Below are 15,580 nucleotides of genomic sequence, written 5' to 3' on the forward strand. Positions count from 1 at the left end.
AGATTTTTAAAACTTGAAATGTGAGAGAGATGCAGAAAGGGGGAAAGGGAGGATAGAGGAAGAGGGAGGGAGAGAGAGACAGAGAGAGAGATGGGGGAGGAGGGGGAGAGAGATCTCACTACCAACTCAATTAGATCTACTCTTAAGATTTCCTTTATATAGTAAAGCAACAAAAATCAAAGGAAATGCTTTTTCTTTTCTGATTGGCTACACCAACAAGGTACAGGAATACATGGGAGTATAGGGGAAAAAAAGCTCATTGTTAAGAAATCCTTGCTTTAAAAAAGATATGTATGATCTACGATAGACACAATTAACCGGTTTAACCAGATCTGTAGAAACAGGCTGGAGGTGATAGATAGATGGTACAGTTACATGTAACTACAGCAAAGAAATGTCTACGGGAAAAGAATAAAAGATACAGGTTGTTTCTTCACATATACATTGTTCTATCTTGTGCCCACTCAGCAAACCACAGCCATGCAGTAATCACTTAAAGCCAAAATGAAATTCTTTTGATTCATAGTTAAACTCCATTTAAGTGACCTCAGAAGAAAGGGAATTCAGTTTATTCGAATTAAGCTTTTATTGAATACCTGTTATGTGCTGTGTCCTGGGTTGCACAGACAAAATGAAACAATTCCTGCTTCAAGAAACTTATACTTTATTGGGAGGAAACACATATCAGAAAATAGAAAATCTATACAAAGTAATTCCAAGGGGCAGGTGGGGGGAGGTGTTGCCCAGGGCAGATTTCTGTTAGTAGGAGAGAGCTTCCAGAGGGCTGAATTCTAGTCCCTGTTCTGGCTGTGGGACCTTGAAGAGTTGAGTAGGGATGTCAGTGGGGTTGGCATGGGTGGGAATGAGATCACAGGGTATGGTTACGGAGTTTTAGACTAGGCAGCCTGTAAAACAGGCAGAGAAAAGGATCTCCCTTCACAACATACCTCGACTTTTCATAGAGTTTTGCCCATTTGAATTGAAATAATTAGCAATGAGACCCAAGAAGCTCAATTCTTGCTGTTGAAAAGACTCAGGTCTGCAAAGATATCTCCCCCTCCCCCCAAAAAAAACTTCAAAAAAAAATTCCTGAAGTCAGCCAGGGGCCCAGGAAAATAAGAATGAGAAGTCAGTAGCATTGGAGCTCAGGCCAGGTGTGGTCCACACCTGTTGTTGGTGTCCTAGCAACAACCTCTTGGAAAAAACCCAGAGGGCTGCGACTGACTAGAGCAGCCTCAGAAAGGCTTTGTATTCAGCAGAAAGGTGCGGGAAAGACACATTTAAAAGGTACCAATCAACTTGCTGGGACAGACTGAGTCCTCGTAGGTGTTTCTTCTCAGGCCTAGACCAATAAGGTAAGAGGAGTTGGGCTGGCTTCAGCCAATCACACAGCTCATGGACTGGGAATTTAAATGGAACTGGCCTGGAGAGGGAAAGCTCTTAGCTTCAAGGCTTGGGTCCGTGGGGTCTCCGCTTGTGACCTGCCAGGTGAGCATGGACTTCCTTCCCCCCTCTTCAAGTCAGTGTTTGATGACTGGCCCGGCTTTGATTTCTCCGGGAGTTCCTCCCCCCTCACCTCTTTGTTTTTGTTCATTATTGAGGAAACTGTCTCTCTCTTGGTCTTCTTTTGATGTCGGCTGGTGGACCTTTTGAAGCCTTGGAAGAACGAGGGGATTTCCTTTGGAAATGACTCGGTTCCCTGAGGATCTGGTCACCATTGTTTGTGGCTGAAGCAATGAGTCTTGCTACTCATCCCCCTGGCTCCTCTGAGAAGCCCCCTGCCAAGCCATCCGATCCTCATTCTAGTAGGGGCAGCCTTCTTCCATACCTACCTCCCCATCCCTTCCCCTGCCATCTCCCCCTCCTGCGACACATCCTTTCCGTCTCCCCCAGGGACCAGTTGTGTTGTCATCTTTCCTGATTGTAGTTTCTTCTTACGTGCTTCCTGGCTTCCCCCAGGGAACAGGAACCTTCTCAGCAATTTGTCTCTTTGTGCAATGGTCACTCTAGGGATACATCCTGCATGGCAACGGGTATCAGAAGTGAGTCACAAGTGGGAGAGCCTCGACACGGTCAGTATCTCCCTGTGCTCCAACCCTAGCTGATCCTCCTCATCCTCCAGGTGAGTTAGCACCCAGAATCTGCTCTATCTTTCTGTTCTCTCTCTCTCTCTCTCTCTCTCTCTCTCTCTCTCTCTCTGTCTCTCTGTCTCTCTCTCTCTCTGTGTTGGAAGTGGGGTGGGAAGCTTTCCCTCTTTTCTGTATTTTCTGTAGAGCCTGTACTAGGTTAGATACACAGGGAGTTCCCTTCAGTTGGGTCTTTTGTCTTTCAGAAGGTAACCAAGGTAAAGTGAGCATTTTTTAGCCTGAATACTAGCTTATTGTGGTGAAAGATCCATGGGAAAGGATACATTCCCTGTTTGCTCTCCCTTATCACGGAGATAGCAAAAAAGCATTAGAATTTGCTTGGGAGGAAAGAGCCATAGCTAGGGCTGGCTGCCTCCTCTGAGAGGCTCTCTTGTAGAGCATTGATATCGTGGGGCACTGGAAAGTGTCATGCATCTTTCCCACATCAGGAGACCTCTGGATTCCAGTCTCAGCTTTGCTGCTAGCTAGCTGAGTGACCTTGAGCAAAGTGCTCTCCTTCTGGGCTTTGGTTTCCTTCTCTGCAAATTGATAGGGCCAGACTACATCTCTATGGTCTCTTCCAGCTCTTAAAAAAATCTACGCTAGAAAAAAAAAAAGAAAAAGATTTTAAAAAAGAAAAAAAAACCCACACCAGAATTAAAAAAAAAATACAAGAGAACCCAATAAGGAGTGTAAACTCCTTGCCTTTACATCTCCAATGCCTGGCCCATAGTGAGGGGCATAAGACATGTTTGTTGAATTGAAGCCACCAGACTTTTGTGTAGCTTGCATAAGCCTGGTGATGACTTTGGAGGTCCATTGGTGCTTCTCAGACTACTCCCTGAAAATCCCTGAGGGGGGATGAGGGAGAACAGCCGCCTAATGGGGAGCAGGGGGAAAAGGTATAAAGATGGGGCTTCTATTTTTAGCTCTTCTTCTGCTTTGTATATGGCCATAGAAAAGCTACTTCTTTAAGTCAGGATTTCCACCTGGGCAGAACTGATTGAATGGAATGGAGCCTGTTCCAACTAGACCTCTTGGCATTTACATTTTGCCTGTTGATCTCTCCTATGGTAACTTTTAAAAGAGATCATTGTTTCTTACCAGACTTGGTACACTAATAATTTTTTTTAAAAGACTAGAACAATGATTTCAGTACAGACTTTCTTACTAGGAAAACTCCCCATCCCAAAGCAAATAGGTGGCTGCTTTGGCATGTCCAGTTTTAGAGTTTCTGGGGCATTGAGAGGTTAAGTGACTTGTCCTGGGTCACGAGGGCAAGAATTCTTCAGGCGAAGAACTGGAATAGAATATATTGATATATCTGCTGGCCAGCCTATTGTCTTTATTTTAATGAGCACTTATTTGGTACACAAGCTGGGTGCTGCGGATACCAAGTCAAAAACAAAACATTTCTGGTCCTCAAGGAGTAATTCTACTGGGGAGAAACACAATGCACACAGCTAAGTAAATACCAAGTAATTGCAGGGAGGAATGATAACGACTGGGGTGGATTAGGTAAGGTGTAGGAGGTAGCCAAGGAGGTAGGGATCTCAAGAGGCAGGGGTAAGGAGGGAGAATACCGCAGACTCAGAGAGGATTAGTTTGTTCAAAGGCACAGAGATGGGCAAAGCAATCCCATCTATGGGGAACAGCAACAAAATGGCAGCTGAGATAGTTTTGTAACTTCTGTCTCAAAGCCCGCTGGCATGAATCTCTTTCCTTATTGGTAGAAATGAAGGCCCTGCCCTATGGGAGGGGCCAGAGAGCTTTTAAGGGTCTTTACCTTTTATAATTGTCCTTATGATCAAAGATTTAAAGTTGGAAGGGACCGTAGGTAACTTCTAGTAGAGGCTTTTTATTTTACAGATGAGGAAACTGAGGCCCAGTGTGACTCAAAATAACACAGGTTTTAAGTTGTTGAGTCAAGATTTTAACCTAAGTCTGCTGACTTCAAATTCAACCCTCTTTCTATTGTGTAACACTGTCTTTCTAATATTGACCCTGTCCCAGGATTTGCAAGGATGGTAGAGCCTTTTGGGTTAGGCAGGAGATAGATCACTTCCTGCTCTCCCAGGCTGCTTTTCTATCCTTTTATTCCCTCCTCTTGATATCAACCAGTCAATTTACAGGCATTAGGTGACTGTTATATGCTGAAGATACACAGACAAGAATGAAACCAAGACAGAAATGAAAAGGAACTTTTCTTTAGGAATTTACAGTCTACAGGGAGAGGCAAGACGTATAATATGTTTAGTTTATACATGTTAGTGCATACACAATAAATATAAGGTGCATGGGGGAGCTCTTCACCTGGTTTGTGTCTTGGATTCCTTTGGCAGTCTGGTGAAATCCATGAACCCCTTCTCAGAATCATGTTGTTGGAATGCCTAAAATAAAACACCAAAGATTATGAAGGAAAACAAATATTAATATTAATATTAACAAATATTAATAAATAGATATATTTTTTTGGTCCATCCCAGGTCATGGATACTGCTTTATAATATGGGGTTGGTGATCTGGAAAAGTGTCAGATGAGATGTATGGTTTGAGCTGAGCTTTGAAGGCTAGTATGGATTCTAAGAGGCTTAGATTAGGAGTATATAAGGGACGTTGTTGTTTCATATCCAATTCTTTGTGATTCCATTGGGGGTTTTCTTAGCAAAGATACTGGAGTAGTTTGTCATTTCCTTCTCTGGCTCATTTTATAGGTGAGGAAACTGAGGCAAACAGGGTGAAGTGACTTGCTCAGGGTCACACAGCTAGTAAGTATCTGATGCCAGATTTGAACTCACAAAGGTGAGTCATTAAGCCCTTGTGCTTGGGGCTTGAAGGCACCATACCAAATCGACAAGGAATGATAAAAGGTTATCTGTTTTGATAAAAAGGGATTGCCGAATTCTTGAGGGAGGTTCACCTTGTCTTCACGGGGTTTGTAATCCAGGGCGTTGGTTGAACTTGATTACTCTTGGGGTTTAGGAACAAGGAGGGACTTGCAGTGAGCCAGAGTACTAGCAGGGTAGCTCTTTACCTCCTCCTCACTGCCAGAATTGAGAAGGATGCCCTATGGTGGTGATAGAGGTGTGGGATTATCTCTGGGTGAAGCAAGGCCCAGTGAAACTTAGTGATTTGTTATAGCACCTTCAGCCCCCAGGACTGGGAACGGAGATGATAGCAGGACGGGAGTGTAGGACACCAGAAATAATAAGCTAATTGAGATAAGTAAGATCTGAAATGAGATCTCAGAGGTCTGGGGATAAAGGGAGAGAGAAGGGACAGCCACACAAATAATCATCCAAAGTTAAATTAATGTTCCATAATCTGAAACATCTTTACAAGGTAATCAAATTATGTCCTCCAGGCTCTGTTATTTAAACACAACTTGACAAATATTTTTTACATTCGAGGCTCTGTCCTAGGTGCTAGGGATACAAAATCCAAAGTGAAAAGTTGGTCCCTGCCCTCAAGGAGCTTATAGTCAGTCTGAGGAATACAGCTGAGACCCAGGTAAATAAAGGCAAAGTAATTTCAGAGGGAAGAAGTTATGTCTGTGTTTGTGTCCAGGGAGTAGGGATGGATCAGGAAACACCCACGTAGATGTCTCAGGAGCTGAGCCTTGAAGGAAACTAGGAATTCCGAGAGGTGAGGAGTGGGAGGGAGCTCATTCCAGGCCCGAGGGACAGCCTAGATCTAGGCTTGAGGTGGGAGGAGGAATGCAGGATTGAAGTTAACAGCAGCCAGGCTAGTTTGATTGGAATGCGGCAATCACTAAGGACCACGTAACACACCGGGGACCAGACTGGGAAGGGTTTTCCAAGCCACTCGAACAAGCTTGCACTTTTTCCTTGTGGAAGGAGGGAGCCACTGAAGATTCTTGAGGTGACACGAGCACACCTGTGTTTTTGATTTGGCAGCTCTGTGGAGGCCAGAAAAAGAGAGGTCAATTAGGACGACACAGCTATCGTCAGGGTGAGAAGTGGTGATGAAATAAGCCAGGGTCAGATAAGGGGACAGATAAGAGATGTTGTGGACCTAGAGGCTAGAAAACTAGACAACTGATGGGATGTAGGGGAGAGGCAAGACCTGAGCGTGATTCTGAGGTTTTGAACCTGGATGCCTGGAAGGATGGAGCGCTAATAATTTAAAAAAATGTATTTCCTTGGGAGCTCTATAACAAAAACATTTCCTTAAAAATGTATGATATACAGGCACAATCACGATGTCTTCTAATGGAACATTTCTCCTTTTGAACAATTAGAATAGTTTTCCTTGTTTACTCAAACAAAGTGACGGGTTTGGGGGTGGGTGGCAGGAGACTCAAGTTTTAATCTGTTTATAACAAGTTATAGCAATGTCCCTTAATCATAGATTTAGAAGTAGAAGGGACCTCAAAGGTGAGTCAGTCAATGAGCATTTATCAAGTATTTACTGTTTGCCAGACACTGGAGCCAGGGACACACATCAAAAAACAAAACAACAAAAAAGCCCCCCCCCCCCAAAAAGCCCTCTACATTTTCTCCTTTCCAGGCAGTTGCCTGGATAACCTTGGCTAAGTCATTTCCTTTCTCTGGCCTTTAGTTTCTTCTTCTGCCCAGTGGTTGGACTTGATGGGAATCAAGGCCTCTCCCCGGTACTCAAGTCTATATTAAGCAAGAAAACATAACTGTATTTTCAGCGTTTCTGTCCAAGACCCTTCTAATGTCTCATCCCTCTAGAATTCCTTTCTTTGGTTTCTCTTTTTGGTTGTTTCTAGTATTTGATACCTGCTCTTGAAGATCTCAGAGGCTGGTGTTAAAGTTATTGTTCACGTATAGTGTGTAAGGGGGTAGTGTGGGGGTGGGGCATTCTTATTTTCATTCTTACAGTTTTGGAAACTGAGACCCAGAGCAGGGAAGAGTCTAAATGACCGGGATTACAAGGGAGATGGATGGTGGCAATTTTTTTTTTTTAATTTTTAGAAATATTTTTGGAGGCAGTCAGGGGTTAAGTGACTTGCCCAGGGTCACACAGCTAGTAAATGTCTGAAGGATGGTGACAATTCAAAGCTCTATCGGTAATGTCACCAGTTAATAGCCAACATTATATAGTGCTTTAAGATTTGCAAGATTCAAAAAGTATCCAGAGTCACACTGGGTTATTATGCCTGTTAGGAGACTCACTACACAGGGTCTTTTTTTTTTGGAGGCTGTGCTGGTAAATGTTTAACAACTAGTTCTACAAAAATCTCAGGACATACTTTTACATTATTAACATTTTCTCTGTCACGTCACTTTCTTATGTCTAGATAATCAACAAATAATAAATCAGGCCCTGGTTTGTAGGGTCCTGATTTCCAATGCTCACATTAAAAATTTAACAATCAGCTCCTTTCTCTCTCTCTACCTGGCAGGATCTATACTTATTTCAGCAAAAGACCTGCAGGTGTGTTTTTAAGAGAGAAGTGGAGCATGAAGGGACAAGAAAACCCAGCTGAGCTCCTGTCCTCCCCCCTCCACCGCCCCATGCACTTATACGTATTCTAATCTGTATTAGGGCCATTAGTCATATCTTCCCTGCTGGGTTATCTATCTTTTTAAGACCCTACCACCTCTCATCTTCGGTCCCCATGCCTAGTTCAGAGCCTCACAAGGGCTCCTGCAGTGATGCCAAGGATGCACTTTGATAAGGATGGGGGGGCATCCTACTGTATGCAGCCTGGTACAGTGCAAAGCACCCTGGCTCTGCAGTCGGAGCTTGGGTTTGAATCCGGTCTGTGATGGTTCACCTGTAAAAGAAGGGGTTGGACTCGATGAACCCTGATAGCCCTTGAAGCTCTAGCTCTAGGATCCTTTGGTTATCCTCACGCCTAGCAAAGATCCTAGCACATAAGTGGCGTTTAATAAATGCTTGTAGATGGAGTGAGTTCACCTTGAACCTTTCTCTCCCCTGGAGGATGTCCCAGTAGGTGGAGGGTGCAATTCCTCCGCTTGGCCACCAGATGGAGGACTTCGCGCTTTCTCGGTTCTCCGGGCGGGTGGGGGCGCTCTGTCTCCAGTCACCGTGCGCGTCCGTCAGCGTCGCCTCCCGAGCATGCGCGGCGCTGGCAGTTCTGGGCCTGAGCGATAAGTGAAGGCTCGGTGGGTCCATGGAGCCACTTCCGGGCTGGGAGCAGGCGCGGGCGGCGGCGGCGGCGGGGGGCGGGGCCAGAGGGGAAGAGGGAGGGGGCGGAGCAGCCTCGACTCCAATCTCAGCCGAGGCGGTCCGGCTCCTGGTCCGGCTCGGGCCTCGGCAGGAGGGGAGAGCGAGGCCGCTGCTGGGTGAGGAGAGGGGAGGGGAGAGGGAGAGAGGGGGGCTGAGGCGAGCTTGCCCTGACGGGTCATCTCGGGGTTCCTCTGGGAGATCGAAGTCCCAGCTCTTAAGGGTTAGGGGAATCGTTTTGAAGGGTTGGGGTCCCTCTGGTTTGGGGGTCCCTCCAGAAGGTCTCTGGTACCAGCTCCCAGGGGTTGGGGTTGTCTCTGGTTTGGGGGTCCCTCCGAGAGGTCGGAGGTCCCAGGTTTCAAGGGGTTGGGGTTGTCTCTGGCTTGGGGGTCCTTCCGGGAGGTCGGAGGTCCCAGGTCTCAGGGGTTGGGATTGGAGTTGTCTCTGGTTTGGGGGTCCCTCTGGGAGGTCGGAGGTCCTAGATCTCAAGGATTGAGGGAGTCGCACTGAGGGGTCAGGGTTCTTCTGGTTTGGAGGGAGGGATCCTGGAGGTCGGAGGTCCCTTTTAGGGGTCTGGGTCCCTCTGGTTTGGGGATCCCTCCGGGAGGTGGTGGGTCCCATCTTTTAGAGTTTGAGGAATTTCTCTGAGGAGTCAGGGGTCCCTCTGGTTTGGGGATCCATCTGGGAGGTCAGGGATTCTTCAGGTTTGGGGGTTCTTTGGAGGAGTCGGAGGTCCCCTCTGAGGGCTTAAGGGTTCTTGGGTCGGGAATCCCCCCAAGGGTCGCTCCTTTGGATGGGGTCCTTCTGAATGGTTACGGGGGACCCGACTCCGAGGGGGATTGGACGCACCTGGTTGAGAGTGGGCTCAAGGTTCTGAGGAGTGTCCCTCCAAGGACTCTCTGGGGGATCTGGGGGTCTCTGAGGGATCAATCTCATCCTCGAAGGGTCGGGAGGAGTATCCTGGGTGAGGTTCCTCTGAGGGCACTGGGCGGGGTGCAATGGGATCCTGATCCAAGCCGCAGCAGGGACCCCGGTCTACCGGGTATGGGGGTGTTCAGAGATGGATCAGATCCGCGTTGGGATTGGGGCACCGTAAAGGTTGGTGTTCAGTGGGAGAAAGTCTAATTGAGGGTGACACCCCCTCCCCCTTCCCCGTGCCTTGTTGAGCTGTAGGTTAGGGAGGAAACTGATCCCTGAAATTGACCAGGGACTGGCCCTGGGGAGTCTAGTTTGGGAGGGATCTTCTGGGTGGAACCTAAGGGAGCCCGCTCCTGATTCGCTCAACCAGAGGCTGGGGGCGGGGCCCGATGCCGAGTCCCTAGGAGTGAAACCTGAGCTTTCAAAGGAGGAAGCGAAATCTTTTTTGAGTGCTCCGGCTGAGACTGATGGTGTTCATCATCAGCCTTGCAATTAAACTACTTGGTTCCTTTTTTTTTCTCTACAGCAAGAAGGCACTTGACGGAAGAGCAAGAGGAGGAGGAAGATGTTTGACTGGGACCTCCTAAAGATGGTGAGTCTTTTCCAGACGCGGTTTTTTCGTGACTGAAACGGAAATTTGCAAATTTGCAAAAACAAATTTGCAGCATGAATCAGGATACTTGGGTGTGTAGTTGCCTCTTCTTGTGGCTTTTTCAGGGGCAGGAGAGCATTTAGACCTCCTTTCCTTATGGCTTAAGTTACATCTAGACAATAGAGAGTTGTAGGGGGAGAGGCAGAGAGACAGAACCAGAGAAGGAGAAGGTTTTGGCTTCACATTTGTTACTTCCCTTTCCCTCTCTGTTCCTGGCTTAGGTGTAGGGAAATTTTAGCTTCCTTGCTGGTTTGGGTTTTGTTCAATAGTTTTCTTCTTTATTTTAACCAATGTTTTTATTTCCTGATTTCTTTTTTATTTCACTAGCTTCATAGAACTGGTTGTCATCATTGGGAAATGGGCAGGATCTAGTCCTGAGATTTTCCTTCTGTGAATGATTATTTCCCCCAGTAGCAAAACAAATAGATAGATGAAGGCAAAGTGCTAATCAGATCTGGATTGTAGTTGGGGAATGTGGGAGACTTTAGTAACACTGTGATTCGATTAGGCTTGGCCTCTTACACAGACTCCATTTAAGACTTTGGGCACCAATAATGATTGTAGTGAAATTTTGGGTATTTTCAGTATGTCTTATTAGTAGTCAGAACTTACTGAATACTTACTTACTGAAATACACATGTGTATATGTTTATGTATACACTCATACATATAAACGCACATGTATATATGTACACACATTTATCAATATGCATATGTAGCTATATACACATATGTATGCCCATATTTACATATACATATGAATACACACAGATATGTAGACATATATATGTATTTACTGTGGCCTTGGGGATGTCTTTGTTTTATTATTTTTTTTAAAGAGTCTAAATTGTAGAAACTTCTTTTTTCCTCTTCTGTGACTAGATTCCTAGAAAAGATCTGATTTAACAGTTTCTCCCCACTTGATTTTCATGCCTCCTCCCCACCTCTCCTCAAAGTAAGTTCCTGTGTATAAGATTCAGCTGAGTGCCATGTATGTGAATGGACATATTACTTCATGGATTCTTAGGTCCTGTTTCATAAACTAATCAGTATTAATTACTTTCAGAATACTGACTCTTTAGAAGGACTGTCAGCCAAAGTTGATTTGGAAGTGGTAGGTGATTGCTCTCTATTTCTCCAGCATTGCATAATGTTGTCTGTGTTTTGGGAGTGGAAATGTTTCACCAGTTGGCCTGGTGTGGATTCACATAGGTGTATCTAAAAGATAGCACAATTACTACATGAGGCGATGTTGTGGGAAAGAATCAGCTGGCCTTTTCTTGAATTCTTAGGCAAGGTGGGATGGTAGAGAATCTATTGCCAGTGCCAAGTTGGCACAGTTGTTAGAACCTATGCTTGGTTCACTTTCAGAGTGTGATTACTTGCTCTGTGTGTGTGTGTGTGTGTGTGTGTGTGTGTGTGTGGTTAGGTGAGCAGCAAAGAGGTATAACATATGATTCTTACCTCCCAGGAGCGTATGGCCTAGTGTATATAAGTTTGTGGAAAAAATAGTTAGACTAAGTACTGTAGGCAGTCAGGCCTAAGTACTGTAGACACTTCATGGAGGTGAAAGCCCATGTGGGCCTTGAAAACATGGCCTTTGTTCTCCAATAACTTAGAATCTTAAGTGGGTGAGAAGCGCAGATAAAATACTCTGAGCTCACGGGAGGAGGTGAAGTCTCACTCTTCTTGGGAGGGGGAGAGGCTTCATGAAGCCTGGGGTACCTGAGGGGACCTTTAAAGGGTGAAGATTTTGGAGGGCAGTGATGGGCTGGTTGTGGTAGACCTGTGCTGAGGGCTAGGCCCAGGGTTTAGGGGTGGCATGTGGCAAGGGTCTAGTTTGACTGTGACGTAACATTAGCCTAGAAAAGTGGTTTGGAGCCCAATTGTGAAGGTCCTTGAATGCTGGGCTAATGATATTCTACTTTATATGGGAGGCAACCAGGAGCCATATCAAGATTTTTGGGCAGGATGGTAAGATCTGAGCAGAAGGAGTTACTGGCTCTGGAGTCTGGCCACCTTGTCTCTGATGCCATCTGCGTGACCTGGGACAGCCCCTTCCCCTTCTCCAAGGTGGCAGCTTCTCATCTATAAAATGAGCGCTATGTAGACATCATTAGGATTTCATTAAGTGACATCTGGTAAGGGTCAGAGGCAGGGCTGAAACTAGGTCTTACTGACTTCAAGCGTGCCCATTAGGCCAAGCTGTCTCTGATCAGTGCTGACCATTAGGAGGAGGTAGGAGAGCCCTGTCTGGACGATGGTTTGAGTTGGGGGAGATTCTAGGTGAGGGGAGGAGTTAAGAAGATTACAGTAACTTGAGATACATATTTTTGGAAGTGGTCGATGTGGAAATTTGTTTTGCTTGAATATGTATGATTGTTATAGGGGTTTTGTTTATCCTTTTTTTCCCCCCAATGGCAAGGGGGGAAATGAGAGAGAGAGAAAAGAAAATGCTTGTTAATGGAAAAGAAATGTACTTGAAAATAAGATATTGCAATAGTCCGCAACTGTTGTCTGCATCACTTGTAACATGTGGCTTTATTATTGTAGCTGTCTTTTCCACATACACCTGTGTCTTATCTTTCCCACTAGACCATAAGCTCCTGTAGGGCCAGAAGCATGTCTTAGGCTTCTTCGTAACTCCCAGTGCATGTAGCACAGGACTCTTGATGATGTGAAAGATGACTAGAAGGGTGCAGGTAGTGGAGTGATGAGGCCAGAAGTGGCGGAAGTGGAACCAGCCCTTGGAGTCTATGAATCCTCAGTGACTGTTGCTCGGTTGTCCTGGCTTTCACTCAGAGGAGGGTAGGTGATTGGTCTTCTAGCATCCTCACTGCAGGCTGGCAACCACTTTCTTCACTCCCTCGTGTGCTGACGCTGAGGACCAGGAGTATGGTACCATACACTGGTGGTTGGCAAGCACTTTGAGCTTTTAAAGAGAAAGGGGCTTCATTACTATGGTCATTCATGGGGATTTCTCTCTTCCCAACTAGAGACCAGATGGGGTGGTTAGCTGAATTGGGATCAACAGATTGGGATCTAAGAGGAAAGGCTGCCCCAAGCTAGGGTGGTGGTACTCCAAGTAGGGTCCTTGAGGTCAGAACTGTCTTTAAAATAATGCTAAAGAGGTTATTTGCCTATTTAAATACTCCTCCATTTTCCAACTGTTTATTTTTGTGAGGCCGGATTTTCTTTAACTAAAACACTTATATAGTGCTGCTGGGTGGCTTAGAGTGCCAGGCCTAGAGTCAGAAAGATCTGAGTTCAAATCCAGCCTCAGACACTTACTAGCTGTGTGACTGTGGGCAAGACAACTTAACCACTGTCTGCCTCAGCATCCTCGTTTGTAAAATGAGTTGTAGAAGGAAAAGACAAACCACTCCAATATCTTTGCCAAGAAAACCTCCAATAGGGTCATGACGGAAAAGACTGAACAACAAAATATAGTGCTTCATAAATATTATCTCATTTTATCCTCACAACAACCCTGTGAGGTAGGTGCTGTTATTATCCCATTTTACAGATGAGGAAACTATGGCAGATAACAAGTTAAGTGACTTGCCCAGGGTCACACATCTAGTAAATGTCTGAGACCAGATTTTGAATTCAGATTTCCCTGACTTCAGATTGAATTCAAAAGCAGATATGAGAATCCAGCTGTCTTTTGTTAAACCGGATATTAAAGAGATTTGCAAAAATGTAAAACAATGCCGTTGTTCTCCTCAAATTTTTTTTTATTTAGGAAAATATAGCTATTTTTCATTAAAAATATTTTCTGTCAATGTGTAATGGGTTAAAAATTTATGAGTTTTATATTAGAAATGAATTTCTAATTAATTAATTCTAATTAATTAGAAATTAATTTCTGATACAGAACTGTTGATATAACTGGGATTGTGCTGGAGCAAGTTCTAATCTGATTGAAAACTACAAATCAGGGCTTTATTTGTCCTTTTGCTGCTAGGTGATGATAATAATGGAAATTAAACTCAAAATTGTGTGTGCATACATTCTTTTTTCCCCAGAGAGCCCAGTTGTTAAACCTTTAGCAGCACACCTCTGTATTGCTCTATAAACATGCTTATAAACTATAATCTTGGCTGGAGTGCAGCAAGAGGCTCAGGGAATGAAGTCATCATCAGCCCGGGGCCGTGGGGATCATAGTAAGCTAATGATAACGACGATTGTGATGACAACAATAACTGGTGTTTAGATAGCCCTTTAAGATCTGCAAAGTGCTTTACATTTGCTTTGTTACTCAAGCCTCACGGTACCTGCATATACCCCGCAGAAGCAAAATAAGAAGAGTATGAAGAGGGCCTGAGATTAAAAAGTTTGAGAAGTGCCCGACCTGGACTCAGGATTCCCAACATTTCCTTGGGAAGGTTATTCGTCTGAAGTCTTGGATCCGCAGGCAAGAGTGGTGATGGTGCTTTGATTTGGACATAGGGAGGAGACTAGAGGACTGTAGCGGCCCTCCAGCTGTGGCCTGGGTCTTTTGTTACTGGAAATGATCTCAGATTTCAGAGAAAGTGCTTCTGCCCTTGAATCCCACAGAGCAGACTTGGACTTTTGTGATTGGCTGGTTGGGGCCTTCTGCTAGACAGAACAGTTGTGGGCTGTGGAGGGGAAAAACTGAATTGTTTCCAGAATGGAGATGTATGCAGTTAGCCAGATAGCAGGTGTAAAAACTTGGGTGCCCAGATTTCTGATAATTTCCTGCTGGAACCTCTGTTAAAGGTAGTTTCTGCCATTATAATGCAAAGGTAGTGCCGGAAGTGGGGAGGGAGGCAGTGTGGTAGAGCCTAGTCAAAATTAATGTGCAGGACTGAATGTAATAGAGAAGATGAGCAGCTCTTCTTTAGCCCTCATAATATCTGGCATAGGAAATGACCTCGGTTATGTCTCCCAGACTGCACAAGGAGTAGGTATGAGAGCTAACGTTTTACCTGAGATCTTCAGACTCCAAGTCCAGTGCTTAAGCCACACTGGCCTCTTGTAAGAGTTTACTGAGCTCGTCCGGACAAAAGACAGTTGTTATTTAGGCTTGTTATTCAGGAGATTAGGGCTTTGTTGGGCTTTCTTTAGAAGAATCATTTCTTGAGAAACTGGATGCCTTTCCTGGTCTAGAAACGTCACTGGATAGGCTTTTTGATCTTGATTTCTGGGCTCAAAGGCTCGCTTCTAAAGCCTGAGTTTTGTTGACTTTTTTTTTTTTTTAAGGGATTCCCTCTTTCCCAGGTCCATCACAGGGTGGATAAGCCATGGTCGCACACAGCAGGCCTAGGAATGGTGGGTGACAGGTAGGCAGAGATGTGGATTTAGATTCTGTGCAAAGTAGAATGGATTGTCTGATGTCTTCACGTAAAGGCTGGTGAACCTCTGGTTGGGTATGTTGTGGTGGGAATTTGTATTCAGACACAGGTTGAGCCAGTGGCCCCCGAAGCCTGAGTTTCTCTCTGAAGATTCAGTTTTTGACACTCAGCACCTTGTCAACTTCCTCAATTGTCTCTCCTGCCTAGAGTACTAGAGGGTAGAGTAATAAACTCCTTGAGAAGCCTTTCTTTATAGAGAGCTCTGAACTGTCAGAACTTTCCAGGTAACTCTCAGTTCTCCTTTAGCCACTCAGCTTGGTTTTGACTCCATAGAACATCATCCTCCTTGCCCTTTACTCCCCCCTTCCGTCTGCTTTCTATGTGTT

The 15,580-nt window shown here is 45.1% G+C and overlaps 1 protein-coding gene and 2 long non-coding RNA genes across 4 annotated transcripts in view; 1 reads left to right on the forward strand and 2 right to left on the reverse strand.

Annotated features, from left to right (window-relative positions):
* Positions 1–647: 647 nt before the first annotated feature.
* Positions 648–4,481, reverse strand: LOC114040316. The gene is made up of 2 exons (XR_003568760.1): positions 4,440–4,481; positions 648–2,019 (listed from the first exon to the last, which is right to left on the reverse strand). It is a non-coding gene; the product is annotated as an uncharacterized LOC114040316 (long non-coding RNA).
* Positions 1,447–15,580, forward strand: part of SGPL1 (sphingosine-1-phosphate lyase 1) — an 84,783-nt gene continuing 70,649 nt past the window's right edge. Inside the window, exons 1-3 of one of the 2 annotated variants that reach the window (XM_027858360.1) lie at positions 1,447–1,488; positions 2,011–2,122; positions 9,751–9,816. In XM_027858360.1, the coding sequence (XP_027714161.1) occupies positions 9,790–9,816 (27 nt within the window). In that variant the 5' untranslated portion in view covers positions 1,447–1,488; positions 2,011–2,122; positions 9,751–9,789. Of the gene's footprint in view, positions 1,489–2,010; positions 2,123–8,337; positions 8,426–9,750; positions 9,817–15,580 lie in introns of those variants that run through there. The other variant, XM_027858350.1, reaches the window with a different exon arrangement.
* Positions 4,484–9,619, reverse strand: LOC114040313. The gene is made up of 4 exons (XR_003568759.1): positions 9,156–9,619; positions 8,037–8,223; positions 5,918–6,045; positions 4,484–4,516 (listed from the first exon to the last, which is right to left on the reverse strand). It is a non-coding gene; the product is annotated as an uncharacterized LOC114040313 (long non-coding RNA).

Source organism: Vombatus ursinus, unplaced genomic scaffold, assembly GCF_900497805.2.
Source record: "Vombatus ursinus unplaced genomic scaffold, bare-nosed wombat genome assembly UNPS02000749.1, whole genome shotgun sequence".
NCBI classification, from domain to species: Eukaryota; Metazoa; Chordata; class Mammalia; order Diprotodontia; family Vombatidae; genus Vombatus; species Vombatus ursinus.